Source organism: Phoenix dactylifera, chromosome 6 (genome assembly GCF_009389715.1).
Source record: "Phoenix dactylifera cultivar Barhee BC4 chromosome 6, palm_55x_up_171113_PBpolish2nd_filt_p, whole genome shotgun sequence".
NCBI classification, from domain to species: Eukaryota; Viridiplantae; Streptophyta; class Magnoliopsida; order Arecales; family Arecaceae; genus Phoenix; species Phoenix dactylifera.
Genome location: NC_052397.1, coordinates 18381714 through 18402819, shown reverse-complemented (window position 1 = coordinate 18402819; position 21106 = coordinate 18381714). Strand labels below are relative to the sequence as shown.

The following is a 21106-nucleotide window of genomic DNA, read 5'->3' as shown; positions in this document are numbered from 1 at the left end:
TATAAGTCTTCTTATAATGTCTAATTAATTTTAACATATCCTCATAATAACATGGGATTTTTTGACAGTCCTTTTCCAACCCAATCCTAAAGTAATTTCTTTATTTTCAAAATACATATAGCTCTTGATTTTTTCGGTTGTTAGGACAAAATAGGTTCTATAACTCAACTAATGCTTGATATGATTGATTGTCATCCATATTAGCAATGATTATAGTCTACTAATTTTTCATATTAGATTTCGAGAAAAGAAGACAACCGGATGAATCTTTTATCTAGGCAGTTAGCTAGTGATATATGATTAATAGGTAAACTGAAGCATGATTATTGTTTAGTAGATAACAACCGGTCAAATCAACAACTAGTCGAGTGATGGGAAGTTTTGTGTTTCAATAACTAACAAACAGGTGCTACACGTAGTGTTGGGGTGGGGGGCGGGGGGAGACCAATTGGGGATTGGGTTGGAGAAAGAGGAATAATATGTTAAAAAATTCCCAGTAGCATGGCATTACAAAAGGAGTAGACCTAATGTGTGAATATCTATATAATATTGTGAAAAAATCGGTCCTGATAGGATAACTAGGAGCCTTGCGCTTGTGATCCAAATCATTGAATATAATCTATCATCTCTAAATTATTTCATGTTATTTGAATGATATATTTTTGACCAGTAGATATATAGGCGAAGCGTAGGTTAAAGATTCTTAGATCACATGATTTTTATGAATGGATCATGTACAATAGCTAGCTCAAAGTATCAGTTCCAAGCTTCCAATCATTTGTCAGGAGAAAAAGTCTAAAAAGACCAGCATAAAAAAGGTTGAAAACAATATTATTAGCATGATTTTAGAAATCATGTAACAAATACGTATCAGCCTATATTTTTTTTTTTATTAGCATGATCCTATATTGGTCAATATTATTTTTTTTATTAGAATGATTTTGTATCGGTCAATATTATTTTTTTTTATTAGCATGATCTTGTTAGAATAATTTTAAGGATTACATAACAACTTGTACTAACAAATATTATTTTTTTATCAACATGATCTTATGTCAGCCTATATTATTTTTTTTGTTTGGAGCTTGTATACGAATATTTATAACTCTTGAGATATACCGAATATGATAGAACAAAAAAAATAATAATTTTTTTTTTTTTTATGTGGATCTTTTATTAGAAGATTGTTGTAATTAAAGGGTTTAATTTGATGGCCAACAGCATTGCTTCCCGAAAACTTAAATTCTTATTGGAGAAGAATTTTGACTTGCGTTAGCTGCATTTGCTAATTGATTCTTATTAGCAATCTTGTGAACTATTTAATGCAGTGCATAAGCCATGAAGGTGGCGAATTGAACGTTCGGGTGGTTCACTTTGAGTTTGGCAAAGTATGTACATCAAGATATTTAATTTTGGGCATTAAATCTCCCTGCCTCTTACCTGTTTTCACAGCCTTCTCCGCATCGTTTTCTCCCTGTTGTTCCTTTCATGGTGGACCTGGCATGGGGGGGTTGCTCTCAAAAGATTAAACCGTCTTGCCGAGGGCCAGTCGAGCTTGATGCTGCCCTCTAAAGAATTCCCATCGACAGATGGTTACAACCATTGACTGGTACAAATAGAGAATCATATTCTTGGTGTTTCTACCGGCCGGGTGGTCTTGGGCATCACTGACATGGGCGATGATTGGCTCTTCTCTTTGGGATTTGGTACTGGGAGGCACCACGAGAATTTAGAAGAAGCGTCTCTCGATCGGACACCAAAAACAAAAGAGAGAGAGAGAGTCCGAGGGTGGTGGAACGATGCCCAACACATGCTCGAACCACTACCGTATCGTCATCGGTATCTTCTTTTGTAATAATCGGTGCTTTGGTCAAGTGCCAACCGGCATTTTGATTAACATATTCCCGTCAACCTCACAAGCCCCTAGCGGTCCCGAGGGAGCATACCTCGGAGGAGGGCTGGAGGGGGGAAGGGAGCAGCCTGAACTCTGTACCGTTGATGAATCAGCAGTACAACCACGAGGCAACATGTAAAAAAATATATTGTTTTGCTGTCGAACTGATTCATTAGTTCAGCAGTGAATCCTCCCATTCGACTAAAAATTTTACCGTTGTTGCTCCAGTTTTTCGTACTCGGCATGGACCCGTGATCCCCTAACCTCTTGCAGCGTTCCCGTTCCAAGCCGGTCAACTAGAGGACCGCCACATTCATTTTCGTGCACGTCAGGCTCCTGCTGTGAGGTCGATATCCGGAGTTTTCCACCCTCCACGCGGAACTTATTCCAGTGACGTATGACCTAATGTTTGGCAAGCAAACAAATGTAATTGCTGAAACACCCTTGGTCGAGTTGGCGTCAATATTTCTCATTTTCCCTGTATTTATATTACGCGCAGCACGATTGCCGATCGCCCGTCGTCTATTACACTGCATTATATATGTATATAGGCATGTATCTCTGTACGCTATACATATTTGGCGCGATATTTCACATCCGTAGTCAAGTGGTAAAAAGTCCATAGGAGGACGTGGGTCTCTTGGGTCCTAGCGGTTCCATCGATCCATCCTGGTCCTGGTCGTGGCCGTGGTTTGGGGCAGGCGACTGGCCAAACTACTCCAACCAATCCACTTGCCCCGCTCCGTTCCTAATTACCACGATGCCCTTCCTCCGCTTAAAGAGACTCAAGTGGATAGGACAGGAGATCAGGAACCACACTTCCTTGGGGACCAAATTGATGTTAATCGGATCCCTCGCTCTCCTGGCAGCTCCGAAAAGTCAAGAATACGTAGAACTCATGCTAATAGAGAGAGAGAGAGAGAGAGAGAGACCCGAATCCGGATGGGTGGCAAAGATCTTCTCCAGAAAATAGGGATAGTTCCGTCAGATCAGGCTGCCAATAGATATTTCCATGTAGCACTGGTTCTGTAACGAAGAAAAATTGCACGCCAGAGACACTTCTTCCCTTGCTTCCCTGCAGAGGAGGGCGTCAGGGGAAAATAAAAAAGAATAAAAATAATCAAAGAAAGGGGCGAAGAAAATAAAGCACCCCCTCCAGTTACCGGTAAACACCTTCTCGGTTCGAGTCTCTCCCAGTATCGCATCCCCGAGGAAGGAGCAGAGACTCGAGGTCCATTTCTTCTGGGATTCCTCGCCTCGCCTCAGAAATCCTTTGCGGCCTTCTGTTCCAAGATTCAACATGGAGCGCCCGATTTCATTTCTGGCAAGGAGCGAGTGGAGCAGATGAGATTTCATCGCCAAGACTGCCTTCCTCGTGCCATCACCGATCAGGATCGGCCTGTTCCCGTGCCCTTGGGTTTAAGAATTCCGAGCATCCAACGAGAACTCTGCCCCTCGGTCTGCTCCATTCCTCGTGCGATCGCCGCCGGATTCGAATTACCTGCTGCTGCCGGTGAAAGAAAAGCAGTCAGAAGAAGATGTTTGGGTTCCGTGGTGGCCTCCCCCTGCTCTTCCTCCTCCTCGTTGCCCTCGCTTCTTTTCCCTGCTCCCTCTTCTCCTCCCCCGACTGCTCGCGGACCTGCGGCTCCATCACCGTCCCTTTCCCCTTCGGCTTCTCCGAGGGATGCGAAATCACCTTAAACTGTACGCGCGCGCGCTCCGAGATCCGGGTCGGGGAGTTCCAGGTGCGGAACATCACGCCCGACATCCTCCTGGTGGACGTTCCCCCGCGCTGCGACCGCCCCGTCCACGCCGTCGCCAGCCTCTTCGGGAAGAACTACGCGCTGACCTCGAGGAACGGCCTCTTCCTCCGCCACTGTACCACCTCGTCCTCGGGATGCCTCATCCCCACCTCCCTGCTCTCCCGGGAAGATCTCAACAGCTGCGGTGACAGCGCCAGGTGCTTCTCCGACGTCGGGAGTACCGGTGGTTTCCTGGCCGCCAAAAATATCACCACCGCCGGATGCAGCTCCCTCTTCACCTCCATAGGCTTCGAGCCAGAGTTGGAGTCGCAAGACCCCCACATGCTGCCGCTCGTGCTGCAGTCGGCGGTGGTGGAATGGTGGCGGGAGGGCGGGTGCCGGTGCTCCCCCCACGCCAAGTGCACCAACTTCACCTCTCCGAGCACCGGGAAGCCCGGTTTCAGGTGCAAGTGCCTCGGGGGATTCCAAGGGGACGGGTTCGCCGACGGCGCCCGTTGTAAAAAAGGTCAGTCTGCTCTGCTTTCTCTCTCTCTAACCGTCCCTAACTCCTAAAGTTCCAACCGACAAAGTTCCGTTCTTCGCCGCTCCCTTGGACCGCTCGGGCGGTGGCTGGGGACGGTGGGGGGTGGAGAGACCGTGACGCACGCCGGGAGGGTTGACTTGTGTTCTTACGGGCAACATCAGTCATTCGGCCATCGTCTTAATTTCTTTTTCTTTTTTCTTGAACTTGTTATTCTTGTTCGTGCAATTACAAAGGGAATATGGAAGAACAAAAGCAAACTGATTTCTTTTTCTTCTCGGCTCGAGTCGTCGTGCTGCATTTAATTCCCTTCTTTTTATTCATCAACTGCTGCGCACCAACTGCACCCGTCCCGTGCGCACCAAATTCCGCTATCACAAGGAGGAGACCCCAGGAATATTACAAAAATCCCTGAGCCAGGCTAGACGGTGGGAAAAATGAGTCCAGTCAGTGGGGGGTCCCGAGAAGGCTAATTTTTATTTCTTCCTGCGGACCATACTCGCACACATTGATTGCGGGCGGCGCCTGACTTTTAATACCGATCCTCCTGTGGTCGAATTCGGTGGGCCAACTAGAAATTACCGACAAATTCGATCGCCCACAGATCCGAATTTGGAACCTTGTGAATTTGATTACCATATGGTCAAACAGTTGGTTGGATTATCAAGCTGCCTTTTATGACTTTTGGTTTCGTTGCCTCGTTTGTTGCAGTGACGGATTCAAAATGCAATCCTTCCAAGTACATTTCAGGGAGCTGTGGAGGAACTGCCAGAGTTGCTGTTCTGATTGGAGGTAATCCTTCTTTGCTATGACCTGCAGACTAGCCGTGGAAATTGCTATTGCAGGTTTTACCGTTTCATCATTACCAGACGACCTTTTAGTGTCTTCAAAGAGATCATAGATTCGATTTATATCATGAACTTATTAAAACACACACAAATTTAATGCCATCTATGCAGGAACTCAGAATGCACGTTTCTATTTCTGGTGATACTGTATTCTTTTATCTAATAAGCAGGACTTTATCTTGTTCTAAAACTGCCGGTCTTGTAGTCCACTTGGCATTCAAACTATGCTAGCCTACCATTGCAGGTCAGTGAAAATTATTAATCATAGGGCAACGGCATTATAAGAGGAAAAAAAAAATCCCTTTTTTGTGTGTCAACTTGTTCTTGATATAGTAACTTGTATCGACCATAAGAACCAGTTCATTAATTAGTTATGCACTGTGACAAAATTTGTCCTCAAACTGCTTCGCTTTGATTTATTCAGTGGGACGTGAATTGTTCGCAAGTCAGTATGAATCATCAAATTTACCCTAATGCAGAATTAAATTGCCGACTTCAGCACAATGTTGCATACTCCATTAATGCAGTTAAGTGTTGCATGCACAATGTTTTCCTACCACAAAGAAACAGAATCGTATTGCTTATGAACTGACTAGAATATTCGCCCCCACAAAATTCTTTAATCTCAAGAGTTTCTAGTGTTGCTAGCTAATATTAATCAGCATGCTAGCTTCATGCGTCTCTCGGTCATATACCTTTACGCAGCACATTGCATGAAGCTGGCCAAGTTCATCGCTGGCTGATATTAAGCTTGTATTGTGATATATAGTGAAGATCGCTGATGCGCCAGTTTTTTTATCCGTCATTCATGGCATTGCTTTGAGTTCTTCCTCATTCAGAAGTCCTATCTTGGCAGGGATCGTAGCTGGAGCCTTCATAATGGCTGGCGTCGTTCTTGTTTGCTACCTCATCAGGCGGCGCTCCTCTTTCTCGCGAATCCGAAAGAGTACGAAACGCCTCCTATCTGAGGCATCCTGCACGGTTCCCCTCTATCCCTACAAGGACATCGAGAAGGCCACGGATGCCTTCTCGGAGAGCCAGAGGCTAGGTACTGGTGCTTATGGAACTGTTTATGCTGGCAAGCTCGGCAACGACAAACTAGTTGCCATCAAGAAGATCAAACACCGAGACGCCGACGGCATCGTGCAGGTCATGAACGAGATCAAGCTTCTCTCCTCCGTGAGCCACCCGAACCTGGTCCGCCTCCTAGGCTGCTGCATCGAAAGAGGGGAACAGATCCTAGTTTACGAATTCATGCCCAACGGAACTCTAGCTCAGCACCTGCAGAGGGAGCGAGGCCCTGCCCTCCCTTGGACCGTCCGCCTCGGCATCGCCGCAGAGACCGCACAAGCTATTGCCTACCTTCACTCGGCGATCCACCCACCGATATACCATCGAGATATCAAATCCAGCAACATACTGCTGGACTTCAACTACAAGTCCAAGGTTGCGGACTTTGGTCTCTCCAGGATCGCCATGACCGAGTCTTCGCACATCTCTACGGCCCCGCAGGGAACGCCGGGCTACCTCGATCCCCAGTATCACCAGAATTTCCACCTCTCGGACAAGAGCGATGTTTACAGCTTCGGGGTTGTGCTCGTGGAGATCATAACGGCGCTGAAGGCGGTGGACTTCAACAGGGTGCAGAGCGAGGTGAATCTGGCGGCGCTGGCGATCGATAAGATTGGGAGGGGCTCCGTGGACGAGATAATAGACCCCTGCCTGGATCCCAACAGAGATGCTTGGACTCTCTCCTCCATTCACAAGGTGGCCGAGCTGGCGTTCAGGTGCCTGGCGTTCCACAGGGACATGCGACCCTCCATGACGGAAGTGGCTGATGAGCTGGAGCAGATCAGGCTCAGCGGGTGGGCTCCGTCAGCGGATGACTGCGTCTTCATGTCAACGGCATCGTCGCTGTGCTCATCGCCATCCAACTGCACGGATAAGTCCAGCGGAGTGTCGAAGAGCAGGAGGCTGGCTTTGTCGGACACCATGGTGGAGGTGAAGGTCGACTCCCCTGTTTCCGTGCAGGAGCCATGGTTCAGCGGGCAGAGCTCTCCTTCGGAGAACAGCCTGCTGGGTAATGTAGTTCGTTAGTCGGTCCGACCTCCTGTCGCCGCGCGCACGCGGATTCCCGGACTCACGGAAATATCAACGAAGAGCAAGTTTCAGCATTAGTTAGCCTGGGTAAGTCCCGCTGTATTATTCCTAATTAACCACCTCCCCCCTGCCCTGCTGCTTTCTCCAAACCTGGAAGGCATATGCGGTCGGGTCGCCTGTCGCTGTGCTCGGGCATTTCCACCGATCTAGCTTTGGGCCATTGGACTTGGCCTATGTAAACATAAAGGATCCCTGTGGAGGATGCAACTTCCCCGTGGCTCTGTTCCGCCCCGGGTCCTGCCTTTGCCTTCACCTTTCGCCTGGACAATCATGCTGTGCGCAGAGCTCTTGAGGACATTTCTCTCGAGTAATATACAGAGACTTTGTTTCACGAGTGTGCAGAATGGTAGAAAGATGGTGTTTCGCAGTTCGATAATGTCTAATTTTCCACGATCACCACCGCATTATCGAATACTTAAAAGAGTCTATAGCCACTGTTGGGGGAAAAGTGTTGCCGCGTCCTCGGCCGAGCGCATTCCCCGAGCAGGAGCGCATTCCGCGGAGCAGAGGCCAGCCGAGCAGGCTGAGCCACTCAAGCAAACCCCCACGCGGGAGCCGGCCGAGCGCCTCCCTCCGAGCAAGAACCACCCGAGCGCGTTCCTCCGAGCAGGAGCCGGCTGAGCGTGTTCCTCTGAGGAGGGGCCAGCCGAGCGGACCCTCGGTGGGGACCGACCAAGCAATACTTAGCCTGGCCAACCCAAGAACGCCCAAACCACGTCCTGAGGCCACGTCCTTCCGCAGCTTAGTCGGGAGATTACGTGTTGACTTCACCAACAGCCGATGAATACGAGTCGTGCAGGCTCCCGTTTCACTCAACAATCAAAGCGTATGGCACTCGCAGGCCCCCAGCTTACTCAACAATTAAGGCGTATGGCTTCCATCGCTTACGGACACCAAGCCTTTTACGGCAAACTCACATGCCTATAAATGAGGGCATGGCTCTATGACGACTTGGGCTCCGGCCTAATCTCCTGCAATGATGGCATTGACTTTCATGATCGGGCATTAAAAGATTGATCATACGACAGATTCTGTCACAGGTGAACTAGCCCTCCCTATAAAAGGAGTATTTCCCCACTCAAAAGAGGGGCTTTTCTCCGACTGGAACTCTCTCTCTCTTCCTCTCTCTCGGTCCATTTTTCTCCACATATTGCCCCTGTTCTGACTTAGGCATCGGAGGGCCGGCGCCGGAGAGCCCGGCCACCGGCTTCTTGCAGGTCTCCAGGAAGGCGCCACCCGCCGACGGACTGCCACCCACCACTCAGGCGGCGGAGCCTCCTCCTTCCGGCCGACGATCGCCTCCGGGTCCAATTTCCAGCAACAGTTGGCGCTAGAGGAAGGGACCGAGTCGCGACCATGAAACTGAGAAGCAAGGGAGCTTCCAACGCCTCCCGACGTCCTCCACCAAGCCCTGGACGCTCTGTCCAGAACTCGCCGCCTCCGGAAGACTCGACTCCTCAAGTCCGGCCGGAGCAGTTCGATGCTCTGGTGCAGCAGGTTCAGGCTTTGGCCGCTGCTATCCAGGGCCTGCAACCCAGGGGCGTCCCGATGGTGCCGCCCCCTCCGGCCCCAATTCAACCGGCGCCCCCTGAGAGTGGACCGCCTCTCCCAGGTCAAGATCACCGTGTTCCGGCCTCCCCCTGGGGGGAACACCCGGTGAGGGGTCCTGGAGACTGGCCACAGCCGTCAGAAGTCGAGTCAGTCCCAGGACAACTTGCGCCGGGGCGGACCGCTGCGGTGGCCCCTCCGAGTGATGAGCTCGACAAAAAGGTCGAGAACCTGGAACGTCAGATTGAGGCGCTCCGCGGCAGGAAGACGGGACGCGATGGTGACTTCGAGTTCACCACGAGATCCCCCTTCTACCAGCAAATCGAGGATGAGCCGGTCCCGCCAAGGTTCAAGATGCCCTAGGTGGAGCCCTACAATGGCAGGACCGACCCTCTCGACCACCTGGAAAGCTATCGGGCCTTAATGGCCCTGCAGGGAGCCTCGGAGGCTCTGCTTTGTAAAGCCTTCCCAGCAACACTCCGAGGAGCAGCCCGGCTCTGGTTTACCGGGCTGAAGCCTAGTACCGTCTCATCCTTTGAGCAGCTCGGCAGGCAGTTCGCCAGCAACTTTGCTGCCAGCCGACCCCAACGGCGGACCTCTGACTCCCTCCTCGATATAAAACAAAAAGAGGGGGAGTCTCTCAGGGAGTACCTGGACCGATTTACCACTGCAACATGGGAGGTCCGGGAACTTGACCAGTCAATCGCCACGTCAGCGTTAAAGACTGAAGCCCGGTCCTACAGATTTCTCTTCTCCATCGAGAAGAGTTTCCCTGCTGATCTGACCGAGATGCTGATTCGGGCACGGAAGTATGCGAAAGCCGAAGAAGCCGTCGCTTCCAGACGGGGCGGGGCCGAGCAGGCCTCCAAGAAGCAGAAAAGGCGCCGCGAGGAGCGTGGCCATCCCAGGAGCCCGTCCCCGCGCCGAGCCAAGAATCCGACCCGCCTGAAGAGTCCACCCCGGCTGCGGAGGCCACCTCGCCAGAGGTCCCCGCCTCGCCCGAGGTCTCCACAAGCCCGCACATCCAACGGGAGGTATGAAAACTACACTCCCCTTACCGCTCCTCGGGCCGAAATCCTTATGGAGATCGAGGGTCGAGACTACTTCCGGCCCCTGCCCCCGAGATGAGACCCTGGGGCTAGGCGTAACCCCCGGAAGTATTGCCGCTTTCACCGAGACCACGGCCATGATACGGAGGAGTGCTTCCAGCTTCGGGACGAGATCGAAGCGCTCATTCGCCGAGGAGTGCTTGATCGGTTCGTGCGGAACCAACCCATTGGAAGGCCGGTGGAGAACCGGGCAAAGCCGGACGCCGCAGCGAAAAACTCGGAACGCCGATACCTCCATCGATCTCCATCGACCAACGAGCTCAGCTCGATCTCCATCAGGCATCGAGCTCGGCTCGATCTCCATCAGGCATCGAGCTCGGCTCGATCTCCATCAGGCATCGAGCTCGGCTCGATCTCCATCGACCATCGAGCTCGGCTCGATCTCCATCAGGCATCGAGCTCGGCTCGATCTCCATCGACCATCGAGCTCGGCTCGATCTCCATCGACGATCGACCTCCATCAGATACCTCGACCACGGTCGGGATGCCCCGATGCTTCGGGATGACGGGGCAGTACCTACGTGGTCTCCCCCGGAAACAAATGATCGCGATCTCCATCGACCATCGAGCTCGGCTCGATCTCCATCGACCATCGAGCTCGGCTCGATCTCCATCAGGCATCGAGCTCGGCTCGATCTCCATCAGGCATCGAGCTCGGCTCGATCTCCATCGACCATCGAGCTCGGCTCGATCTCCATCGACGATCGACCTCCATCAGATACCTCGACCACGGTCGGGATGCCCCGATGCTTCGGGATGACGGGGCAGTACCTACATGGTCTCTCCCGGAAACAAATGATCGCGATCTCCATCGATCATCGAGCTCGGCTTGATCTCCATCGACCATCGAGCTCGGCTCGATCTCCATCAGGCATCGAGCTCGGCTCGATCTCCATCAGGCATCGAGCTCGGCTCGATCTCCATCGACCATCGAGCTCGGCTCGATCTCCATCAGGCATCGAGCTCGGCTCGATCTCCATCAGGCATCGAGCTCGGCTCGATCTCCATCAGGCATCGAGCTCGGCTCGATCTCCATCGACCATCGAGCTCGGCTCGATCTCCATCAGGCATCGAGCTCGGCTCGATCTCCATCGGCCATCGGGCTCAGTTCATCCTTGTCGGCCATCGACACTTTGGTCCCAATGTCAGACTCAAGTGATCCGGGTGCCCCGAATCCTGTGGTCGCTCCGTGCGCGAGCCCAAAAGCTACGCCACCGTGCCTCGGACTAGGCTCGGGGCCGCCCTCTATGGACATTCGCGGCACGGGGCACATAGCCCCGAAAAGGTACGCCCTAATAGCGCCCGCCCTGTTCGATACACATGCTCCGTGCATTTTCATGTTCCTGATGAATACCGACTGATATCGGGGTCTCCGGCCTAAAGTATTGGTCGAATGCATCTACTTAAACCTTAGCTCGGTTCTACGGCCGCCCACTAAGGTTTGATCCTGAGCTCGGGGCTCGGTGATTAGAGCAAGGCGCTCCCTAACTACGATTGTGAAACTACAAAGCTCAGGGGCTCGGCAGGTCCGAGTCCGATCTAAAATGCCTTAGTGGCTTAGACTAAAGCGTCTAAGGAGCCGGAAGAAGATTGGAAGAAGTATATTCGTTAAAAAAGCCCAGAGGCCAAAGTACAAAATTGGGGGTCGGCCGTGCGACAGACGCGGGCCGACCCCGAGTTACAAAAGAAAAGAAAAAGGAAAAAATATCCAAGTTAGGGCACGGCTTGCGGGATCTCCCCGGGCTCGACTTCAGCGCCCTCGGCCTCGGCTCTCTCGGCGGTAGCTCCGAGCTCGCCGACCTCGTTGCCTTCGGGCGCAATCTCAGGAGCGGATTCCCGAGCTGCCTCTTCTTCGGGGGCTTTCGGAGCCGCCTCGGCAGGCTCCGTCCCAAGGCCCTCGACTCCAGCTCCAGGCTGGAGAAGATCTAGATCGAACTCGGGGCAGAGCCGGCGTAGCTGGTTGCGGAAGTCGTCGAACTCTTGGACAAGGCCGTTGACAGCTTCCTCCTCCAGTAGCTCCTGGAACTCCTCCGACTCTTTGAAGAGCCGGACAGCGTCTGAGGCCCGCTTCTGGGCCTCCTCCTCCCGGGCTCCGAGCTGAGCCTGAAGCTCCTTGATCTTGAGCTCCGCTTCTCTTATTGCCTGCTCACGCATGGTGAGCAAGGACCGCACCTCGGCCAGGCGAGCATCGGAGGCTCGCAGCTCCGACCTGGCCAGGGAATGGGCAGCCTTCTCCTCGTCAAGCCCCATCGTCAGGAGCTTGGCTTCATCTTCGGCGGCGCCCACTCTGAGCAAGAGCTCCTCCTTCTGGAGCTCTAGTCCTCGTGCCTTCTTCTTGGCCTCTTCTTGGGCTCGCATGCACCGACGAGCGCGTTCCTTGTAATCGGCACCCAGAGTGATCAGAGTGTCGACTTCGAGAAGATGCTGCAGGCAAAATAGGGGTCAGGCCGAAGACAAGTAAAGGACTAGGAATATGAAAACGCTAAAGGAAAACTTATCCAAACAGCCGAGAGACGAGCCGAATCAAGAAATTGATTCAGGCTCATAGCCTGAATCTTCGCCCTATCGGCGGGAAGGATCGCGATGCGGAAGAGTTGCCGCGCCGTCTCAATGTTCTCGAGAGCGGAGTCACTCTCGGACAGCCGCCACTCGACTGTGTAGGTCCGCTCCCCTTGTTCTTCCTCCTCTGGCAGGGCAGGGGGGCCGGGCCTCGCCGCCACCGGGGAAGGCGGCCTCGCAGCTCCTTCGCTGCTGCTCGGCTCAGGTGCCGAGCTCCCGGGCCGGGTTGCAGGCCGGCCCGATAATTGTGAAATAGGCGCAGGACACGCCAGCGCGAAGGTCTTACTCCCCGAGCCTCCGGGCTCGGAGCTCCGACCCCCCCTCGCGCCTTTGGGAGGGCCGTCTCGGGGAGCGGCGATCTTCGCCTTCTTCTTTGGCTCCAGCGGCTCCCCCGAGAGCTCAGCGGCCCTCTTGCGGAACCGAGCGTATATGGCCTCGCTCTTTGTTACCATTTTTGCAATGTCTGCAAGGGCGAACAGGATGTGTTAGGACAAAAAAAAAAAAACAAAAAACAACAAAAAACAAACCTCCTACTATTATCCTTACCATGAGGCCGCGCCGAACTCAGGCCTACATTCACCAAAGCGTCCTCGCTTATGAGGCCGCTTAGGAGGATGCCGTCCCCGAGGCTGCGAACGCTGTCAAGGATCCCCTGCTCGCGCGTAGTAAGCTTGGGAATTTTATTGGCGCTCCTGAGTCGGCTCGGCCTCCACCTAGGGTCAAACCCCCACGTTCGCTCCGAGCCCAGAAAGAAGAATTTCTTCTTCCAGTCATGAATGGACGACGGAGCGCCCTGGAAGAGTGGCCGACCCGCCCGAAGGGCGATGTAGAGCCACTCCCCGTCTCCCGGATTCGACTTTAACATAAAAAGTCGCCGGAAGACGTTCACAGAGGACAGGATCCCGTACGCCAGACATAGCGACAGGAACACGATGATGGTCCTCCATGCGTTTGGAGCGAGCTGCGCCGGGACCAACTGGTACTCCGCGAGCAGCTCGTTCACAAACCCATGGAACGGGAGCCGTAGGCCGGCCCAAAGTGCCTCCAAATACACTCCGATCCGGCCTACCGGGGGATTCGTGACACGGTCCCCCGGCCCGGCGGGTTCCAAACGGAACCCGTGCAGAGGGAAGAACCACTCCTTGACCATCTCGACCTCTACCTCGCTCATGACGGACGCAACGTCATTTGGACCAGAACCCATTGGAAAGGAGGGGAAGAAGGAAGGAGACTCCGGACGAAAAAAGAAAAAAGAAGAAAAGGACCTGTCGGAAGTTCGCCGGAAATCGGTCACTCCGGACTGAGAAGAAAGCAAGAAGAAGAAGAGAGGTAGGAAGAAACTCGAGGAAGGCTTATATATATACCCCTCCAACGGCCTGGATCCGCGGGACGGAGCGCTGCCCACCGACCAGATCGTGACACGTGTCAACCCTAGCAATTAAGACGCCGCTTCCAACCCGAACCGGCACCTCGAGTACGGGAGCGTCGCGTCGGATCGTGTGGTCTCATCATGAGCCCACGACGCGAGGACGCTTCGAGAAGCGAAAAGGGGCTGACGAAGCGACTGCCCATTATTAGCGCCTTGGAGCGCGCAGAAATTCGAAAATCCCCCCAAGCCACAATTAACACGGTCGAAACTACTTCCCGCGCTCGAACTCCCGAGTAGCTCGAGCTCGGAAGTCAGGGGGTAGTGTTGGGGGAAAAGTGTTGCCGCGTCTTCGGCCGAGCGCATTCCCCGAGCAGGAGCGCGTTCCGCCGAGTAGAGGCCAGCCGAGCAGGCTGAGCCGCTCAAGCAAACCCCCACGCGGGAGCCGGCCGAGCGCCTCCCTCCGAGCGGGAACCACCCGAGCGCGTTCCTCCGAGCAGGAGCCGGCTGAGCGTGTTCCTCTGAGGAGGGGCCAGCCGAGCGGACCCTCGGTGGGGACCGACCAAGCAATACTTAGCCTGGCCAACCCAAGAACGCCCAAACCACGTCCTGAGGCCACGTCCTCCCGCAGCTTAGTCGGGAGATTACGTGTTGACTTCACCAACAGCCGATGAATACGAGTCGTGCAGACTCCCGTTTCACTCAACAATCAAAGCGTATGGCACTCGCAGGCCCCCAGCTTACTCAACAATTAAGGCGTATGGCTTCCATCGCTTACGGACACCAAGCCTTTCACGGCAAACTCACATGCCTATAAATGAGGGCATGGCTCCATGACGACTTAGGCTCCGGCCTAATCTCCTGCAATGATGGCATTGACTTTCATGATCGGGCATTAAAAGATTGATCATACGACAGATTCTGTCACAGGTGAACTAGCCCTCCCTATAAAAGGAGTATTTCTCCACTCAAAAGAGGGGCTTTTCTCCGACTGGAACTCTCTCTCTCTTCCTCTCTCTCGGTCCATTTTTTTCCACATATTGCCCCTGTTCTGACTTAGGCATCGGAGGGCCGGCGCCGGAGAGCTCGGCCACCGGCTTCTTGCAGGTCTCCAGGAAGGCGCCACCCACCGACGGACTGCCACCCACCACTCAGGCGGCGGAGCCTCCCCCTTCCGGCCGACGGTCGCCCCCGGGTCCAATTTCCAGCAACAGCCACAACAATACAAGCATGTCTAATTTTCCGGAGGATGTGATCAGGTGATTGGTAGTGTGATACATCTACCGCACCACCAATGAGTAATCCTAGTTGCATGAAATCTTCAGGGGTCCCGCAGAGAAAACATTCAAAGCTACTGAAATTCTGCTCTCTCGCTCCGTGGTGGTTCCAAGTTTCTAATCGGGACCCAAACATAAAATCCCATGTAGACAAGGGAGTCTAGCTTGTATCTCCAAGCAATAAACTTAGATGATACCAGAGCTTTGTGTGAGACTTGCATAGAGTATTTGTTGATAGAGCAAACGAAACATCAGGTCGTGCCCTTTTATATATAAGAATCAAGCAAGAGACAGTATCCGCGCTTTGGGTCATCAGAGCCCGCTCACGTGATTCGGGAGTGTGCGCTCACGGGCCCTGTTGACTTTCATTCGAATTTGCATTGGTTTTTGCTGGCAATCAGTTTTCTACGTTTTTCTAATTTTTGAATCCGGTTTTTTATTTTAGTATGATTTGTAAGGGTCGTCTATGTAAGATGACCTAAGATTTAATTTGTGGCCAACTTCTGATTGATTGATCCGATTAATAGATTTTTATTCTTGAAATTTTTTTCACTTTTCTGAACTTTTTCGTTGTGGTTCTTCTCTCTCAAAATACATGGGTTTAGGCTGGGATGGAGAGGGAAGAACATCTCGGTATAATTATCCAAGTCCGAAAATTGAGATTTTTGAAGTTGTGGATCCGTGGTCTGCAGGCCAAACAGTTATTACACCATTAGTTGGGCCTAAGATTGGAGCGATGACTTGTACCCAAGGCATTTTTGGATCCTGGTGGGGTCCAAGTAGGAGTGGCAATTGGATATGGTCAAATCCGATATGGATCGGATCGGATGTAGGTCGGATCAAAAATTCAGCAAATACAATCGGACTTGTTTATCAAATAAGTCTGAATCTAATCTATTTAATAAATATATTTAAACAAGTTAGAGTTAGTGGTTTACAATTCAAACTCATTTATATCAAATCTAAAGGTACTTAAAACGGGTTGTTTGCGGAATGGGCAGATCGGGTAACTAATAAATTTCGACTCCAAGCCTAGGTCCCCTGCGGTGCGCACCGGATCTCCGTCCCACGGGGGAACGGAACGAGTCGAACACCGGCAAAGTTGGAAGCGGAGATGCGGTCGCCCCGCTGCCGGGGTGACACGTGTGCCATGCAGGACCAGATCCAATCAAATCTGTTAGTCTCTTATACTCGTCTCTTCCTCTCCTCCCCGCTAACATACTTGAGCGAGCTGTGGAGTTCGAAAGGAGCAAACAAACAGAACCGGAAGAGATCGTGTTGTTTCGGTGGTGCGAATGGGGAAGATGGAGTACCTGGCGATGAAGACGGAGGATGGGCCGGCGGCGGCGAGCATCGAGTCGGACCTGAGGGAGCTAGGCCTCGCCGCCCGAAAGCTCGCCAACCACGCCATCAAGCTTGGCGGCGGCATCGGATTCGGCACCACCTTCCTCAAGTTCCTCGCCTCCATCGCTGCTATGTGAATTCTTGCACCTGCCGTCTCCAATCCAGCATATACAAATCTTCTATTCCTTTTTCTCTGATTAATTTGTTTTAATATATGCTCGCCGATTTCTTCCAATCCACGTTCTCTGAGTCTCTGCGCACGTGCTCGCAATCTCCAAGTCTAGGAATCGACTTCTCTTTCCTCTTATTTGTCTGATGACGTGCACGTCCGTCGCATGTGTGGATCCTACGAGCTTCTACGGTACCGCGTCGGTCGTCGAAAAGGCAAGTTAGCGCCGGCGACGGATCCCGTGTGCGCCGGTTTGTGTCCGTTTCCGTTCTGTCATCTGCCAAGCGATCTGAAGAGAATGTCGTGACAGAGACAAAAAAAAAGTACTTATATTGGGAATGACTCAGTTCGTCACCCTTTTGTTTGTGACATCTCACCACTCTCTTTGTTCTGCAATCCTTTGCTCGATAATGAAGGGAGACTATCAAGGTCATCTCCCGTTGTTCTTTGGCTTGTTATTTTGACCCTCGCAATGTCGCTAGCTAGCTTGCGGCATGGATGAGTAGGAAGATGGTCCGGAGTGATAAGTGGGACCTTTTGTGCTCCTCCTAAGGGACCCTTGATGCTGGCTCAATAAAACAATCTGGCCCCGGTGGGCACTGGGGACTAATTGGTGATGCTTCCTCCTTGTTCCTTGCTCTTTTAGGCTCACATGAGACCTTTAAATCAGGGGTTGTATCGTAGTAGTTGGCCCGTCTTTTTTTTGTTTCCCCTTCTTTAAAGAACTTACGGGCTTTAAGCCTTTCTGATCCGATGAACTTTGTAGTCTCACACCATAAGTTGTCACTGTGCATCTATATGTTATTTCGCACCGCTTGCATACCAACCAATATGTCATACCGACACTACGAAAAATCATAGAATTTGTGATATTATTATCTGTCATATTTTCTTAAAAAAAATATCAGGAAATGACATAAACTACCGAGTATTAGTTTGTAGCTCGTCTCCGTCCAAATGTTACTTGTGCTATGAAGGTACAGGGGATGGTAGCAGAACAAAGGTTAAAATAAGGATTCTCCAGGAACCAAGTTAGCTTCATGCCGAGAAGGTCCAAAAGTTCGATCTATTACATTGGCACCTGGCCACTGTAGTTCGCTTTAAAGAGGAATAACCCAAACTTTTTGTCATTGGGTCACTCTCTTTGATGATTTCTTACCTACTTACCTACTCTTTCTCTCGTAAAAGAACAAAAAATGGATCGGTAAAGAGCAGCTGTACAGAAACAATAGCTTATGTTGCAAACAAATCGGTAGCAATAGTATAGATGGACTTGAGAGCATTTTCTTTGTTTCTTCGGAATTTACAGTAGGAAATTAGTAATAGATGTGCTTCAGAAGTTCTGATATGCTGAAATTTATAGACTAGAAAAATGCCTATCATGTTTAATGAGATTTAAGGGTGGTGCTTGTGTCTTCGACTGACTTACTCTCTATTGAGTTCAACAGAGCAATGACCCAGAAAAATGTTAATATATATTTAAAATGATATGCCATCTCTTCTTTAATTTTTGAACCTCATGCAGATATTTGTTGATCTTGGATCGGACGAACTGGAGGACAAACATGTTGACTTCCCTTTTAGTTCCTTACATTTTTCTAAGTCTTCCTTCAAGCTTGTTCTCTTTATTAAGGTGATTTCCACACTTTGCTTTCTCTTTTGTTTATTCATTAAAAAGAAAAAAAAAGAGTTTGAACTACCATACATTCTAATATTCTGCAGGGGTGAGTTTGGAAAGTGGATTGCATTCATTGCCGTTGTGCTTCGACTCTTCTTTCCTCGACACTTCCCAGGTTTGGAATTTAGTCCTGCCATAGTGACCGCATTCCTTCTTCTTCCTTGCAAACTTTATCTTAAAGCTGGAATTCAAAGGTATCCTAGAATTTGATGCACATACATATGGCTGCACACTCTAAAGAGGCTGTTGTACAACACATGCATTTGTAGAAGTAAATGGCTGGTAGCTCGCATGCCAAATTTTTTTTAAACCGCTAAACTATTTCTTTCTAAGGTTATTGTGCCAATTACCAGATTTACTATATCTCATTTTTCACTAACAGGAATAGGGAAGGGGTTATGTTCAATGCCCTCTTGATTAGCACTGGAATGCAGTTCAATGCCCTCTTCATCATTGTTGTATTTGCTTAGCATATTGCCTAGTGAAGCACCAGTGCTTTTTCATACCTTTTTTGTTCTGTTTTTCTTTTTTTTATCTCGTTTAGTACTTTTTTTGTTATTTAATAGTCCTGTTGGGCAAGGTTAGAGGAAATAGCTTATAGTTTGATCGAGCTATTTCTGTATAAAGCTCCTAGCTGTACCAGCACTCGCATCCCTTCTTCTTGAAGGCATTCACGCAAGACGATTTGCATAGATATGCTGAGAAATCGGATCGATTCATATTGTTGGTATCCTGTCGCAGACTGGTTGGAGATTCCCGGATCGTTGATTCTTCTTCTAGCCGTTGCTCCCGGCTTCTTTGCTGGAACAATAAGGGATGGTCCGGTCGGTGTGCTCATCTGCCTGGCCATTGGTTGTTACCTTCTCCAAGAGCACATACGGGCATCAGGCGGCTTCAGGAACTCTTTCACGCAGAGTCACGGCTTATCAAATACACTCGGTATCGTTCTTCTATTGGTCTACCCCATCTGGCGCATGGTGCTGCACTTTCTTTAAGAGAAGGATATCGGTATTGTTTCAGCTACAAATTATTTGCTTTGTAAGACTCGAGAAACTCTGTTGGGTAGTGCTGGTAATATTGAGATGGCAATGCTGCAGTTATTTGCCTTCGATGCATGCATGCCATGACAAAATTTGTGCATGAACACCTAATCTGCAGGAATGGAGTCCGTTTTGTGATTCTGAAGCCCGATCATATTGATGGCCATGTAACTGCAAAAATATCAGAAGGCCAAAGCACGTATGCCGAACTGATTACGTAATTACGTGGACCCTGCTTCTCTCTCTCTCTCTCTCGCTCGCTTCAAGGATGAATAAGCTGCTCTCTATCAGTTCGCTCGAATTAAGTAGTGCTTGCAATTCGTAAGGATAAGGAGGAAGGTTAGTGCGGAACCTGCATCATCATTCAAAACGTTACTTAGAAGCGGAGCCATCAGCCATGGTGCACGCGGTAGGGGGTGGGTAGGAGAGAGCCCGAGGAAGAAAGTGCCCACGAATTTGGCACCTGCTTTTCTGCGTTCCTTTTTCCGCTTTTCTTTCCCCCGGCGTTCCTTGGCCGCCGGCATGAGGAGGGGCCAAAACGAGCGACCGGCCGCGAAAAGTTGCTTGTTGCCTTCCTTCCGCACCGTGAAAAATTATCGGAAAAAGATCCTCTCCACTCCAAACGTCCGGCTCCCACCTCTCGCAGTTCATTACTATTTTTCCTATCCATTCGCTGGATCGCCACAAAAATGGACAAACAAAGCTCGGATCCCGTTGAGTACTCTCCCCGCTCGGATGATGGATGGATCCCCATCTAGATGACCCCCTTTTCTCTCCTCTGCTTCATCAAGCCGCCCGGTTGTGTCGGCCAAAACCCAAGCGCCGAGTTCTGAGTTGATAGCAAACGACCAAGGAAAATATTTTCCTTTTAAAAAGCCTGCTCGCGATCACCGAAGACAACATAGCAAGCTAGCTGGAAAGGGTACAGCTAGGGGTGGCAAAATATGACCCGACCCGCCAACCCGACCCGTGTTCGACCCGCCATAAACAGGTTTGGGTTTGGCCTAAACAGGTTCGGGTCGTAAACAGGTTGACCCGTTTAACCTATTTAGTAATTGGGTCGGATACGGGTTTTAGATTTCTGACCCGTTTAACCCGTATAACCTGTTTAATTTTTGGGCTAATAGATAAGGAAATAAGGACCACAGGCCCACAACCCACAACGCCTACAGGCTACCGCTCGCCCAACTCCCCGCTCGGCCCAGCTCCCCGCGTCGGCCCAGCTCCCCGCGTCGGCCCAGCTTCCCGCGAGCCGTGAGGACCATCACTCCACCCGAATCGATTCACGACTCCATCAGACCATCACTCCACCCGTCGACCGACCCTCATGTTCTCCATTCTCCTCTCCATTCCCTTTAGGGTTAGGGTTAGCTCTAGCGCCGCCGCCGCCCGAGTTCTTCACTTCTTTGCCTGTCCCTCTTCCCCTCTTCTCCGGACCTCCGCCCTCTCCTCCCCCGTGTCGGCTACTTCCACCTCTCCGTGCGGCACAGCAACTCAAGGGTTTCGACGGCTCAGACCCGAGCAGCGGGCGGCGACGAAGGAGCCACGACGGAGGAGAAATCTCACAGCCACCATGGAGCTGAGGAGCAAGACGAAAGAAAAGGAGCAGGGAAATTAGAAAGAAGGGAAGAGAAACGGTGAGTCAGACTCGTATCTCTCTCAATCTCTTCATTTCAAACTAGCAGTCACCCTCTCTCTCTTGCCAAAGCCCCAACCCCCCACCTCTGTCTCTCTCCGTCTAACCCTCCCATAGTCCCACCTCTCTCTCTCTCTCTCCGTCGAAGCCTCCCAAGTCCCAACCGCTCCACATCTCTCTGTTGCCGAACGGAAC

At 51.2% G+C, this 21106-nt stretch overlaps 2 protein-coding genes across 2 annotated transcripts; both read left to right on the top strand.

Moving 5' to 3' along the window:
* Positions 1-2843: 2843 nt before the first annotated feature.
* LOC103707476 (wall-associated receptor kinase-like 14) lies at positions 2844-7516 on the top strand. Its single transcript, XM_008791976.4, has 3 exons — positions 2844-4162; positions 4889-4969; positions 5882-7516. Exons 1-3 carry the CDS (start codon positions 3433-3435, stop codon positions 7120-7122), a joined length of 2052 nt encoding a protein of 683 aa, XP_008790198.2. The 5' UTR covers positions 2844-3432; the 3' UTR covers positions 7123-7516.
* An 8704-nt stretch (positions 7517-16220) lies between these two features.
* On the top strand, positions 16221-19343 carry LOC103707477 (cold-regulated 413 plasma membrane protein 2). Its single transcript, XM_008791977.3, has 4 exons — positions 16221-16521; positions 18083-18190; positions 18280-18350; positions 18977-19343. Exons 1-4 carry the CDS (start codon positions 16340-16342, stop codon positions 19228-19230), a joined length of 615 nt encoding a protein of 204 aa, XP_008790199.2. The 5' UTR covers positions 16221-16339; the 3' UTR covers positions 19231-19343.
* The last annotated feature ends 1763 nt before the right edge of the window (positions 19344-21106 follow it).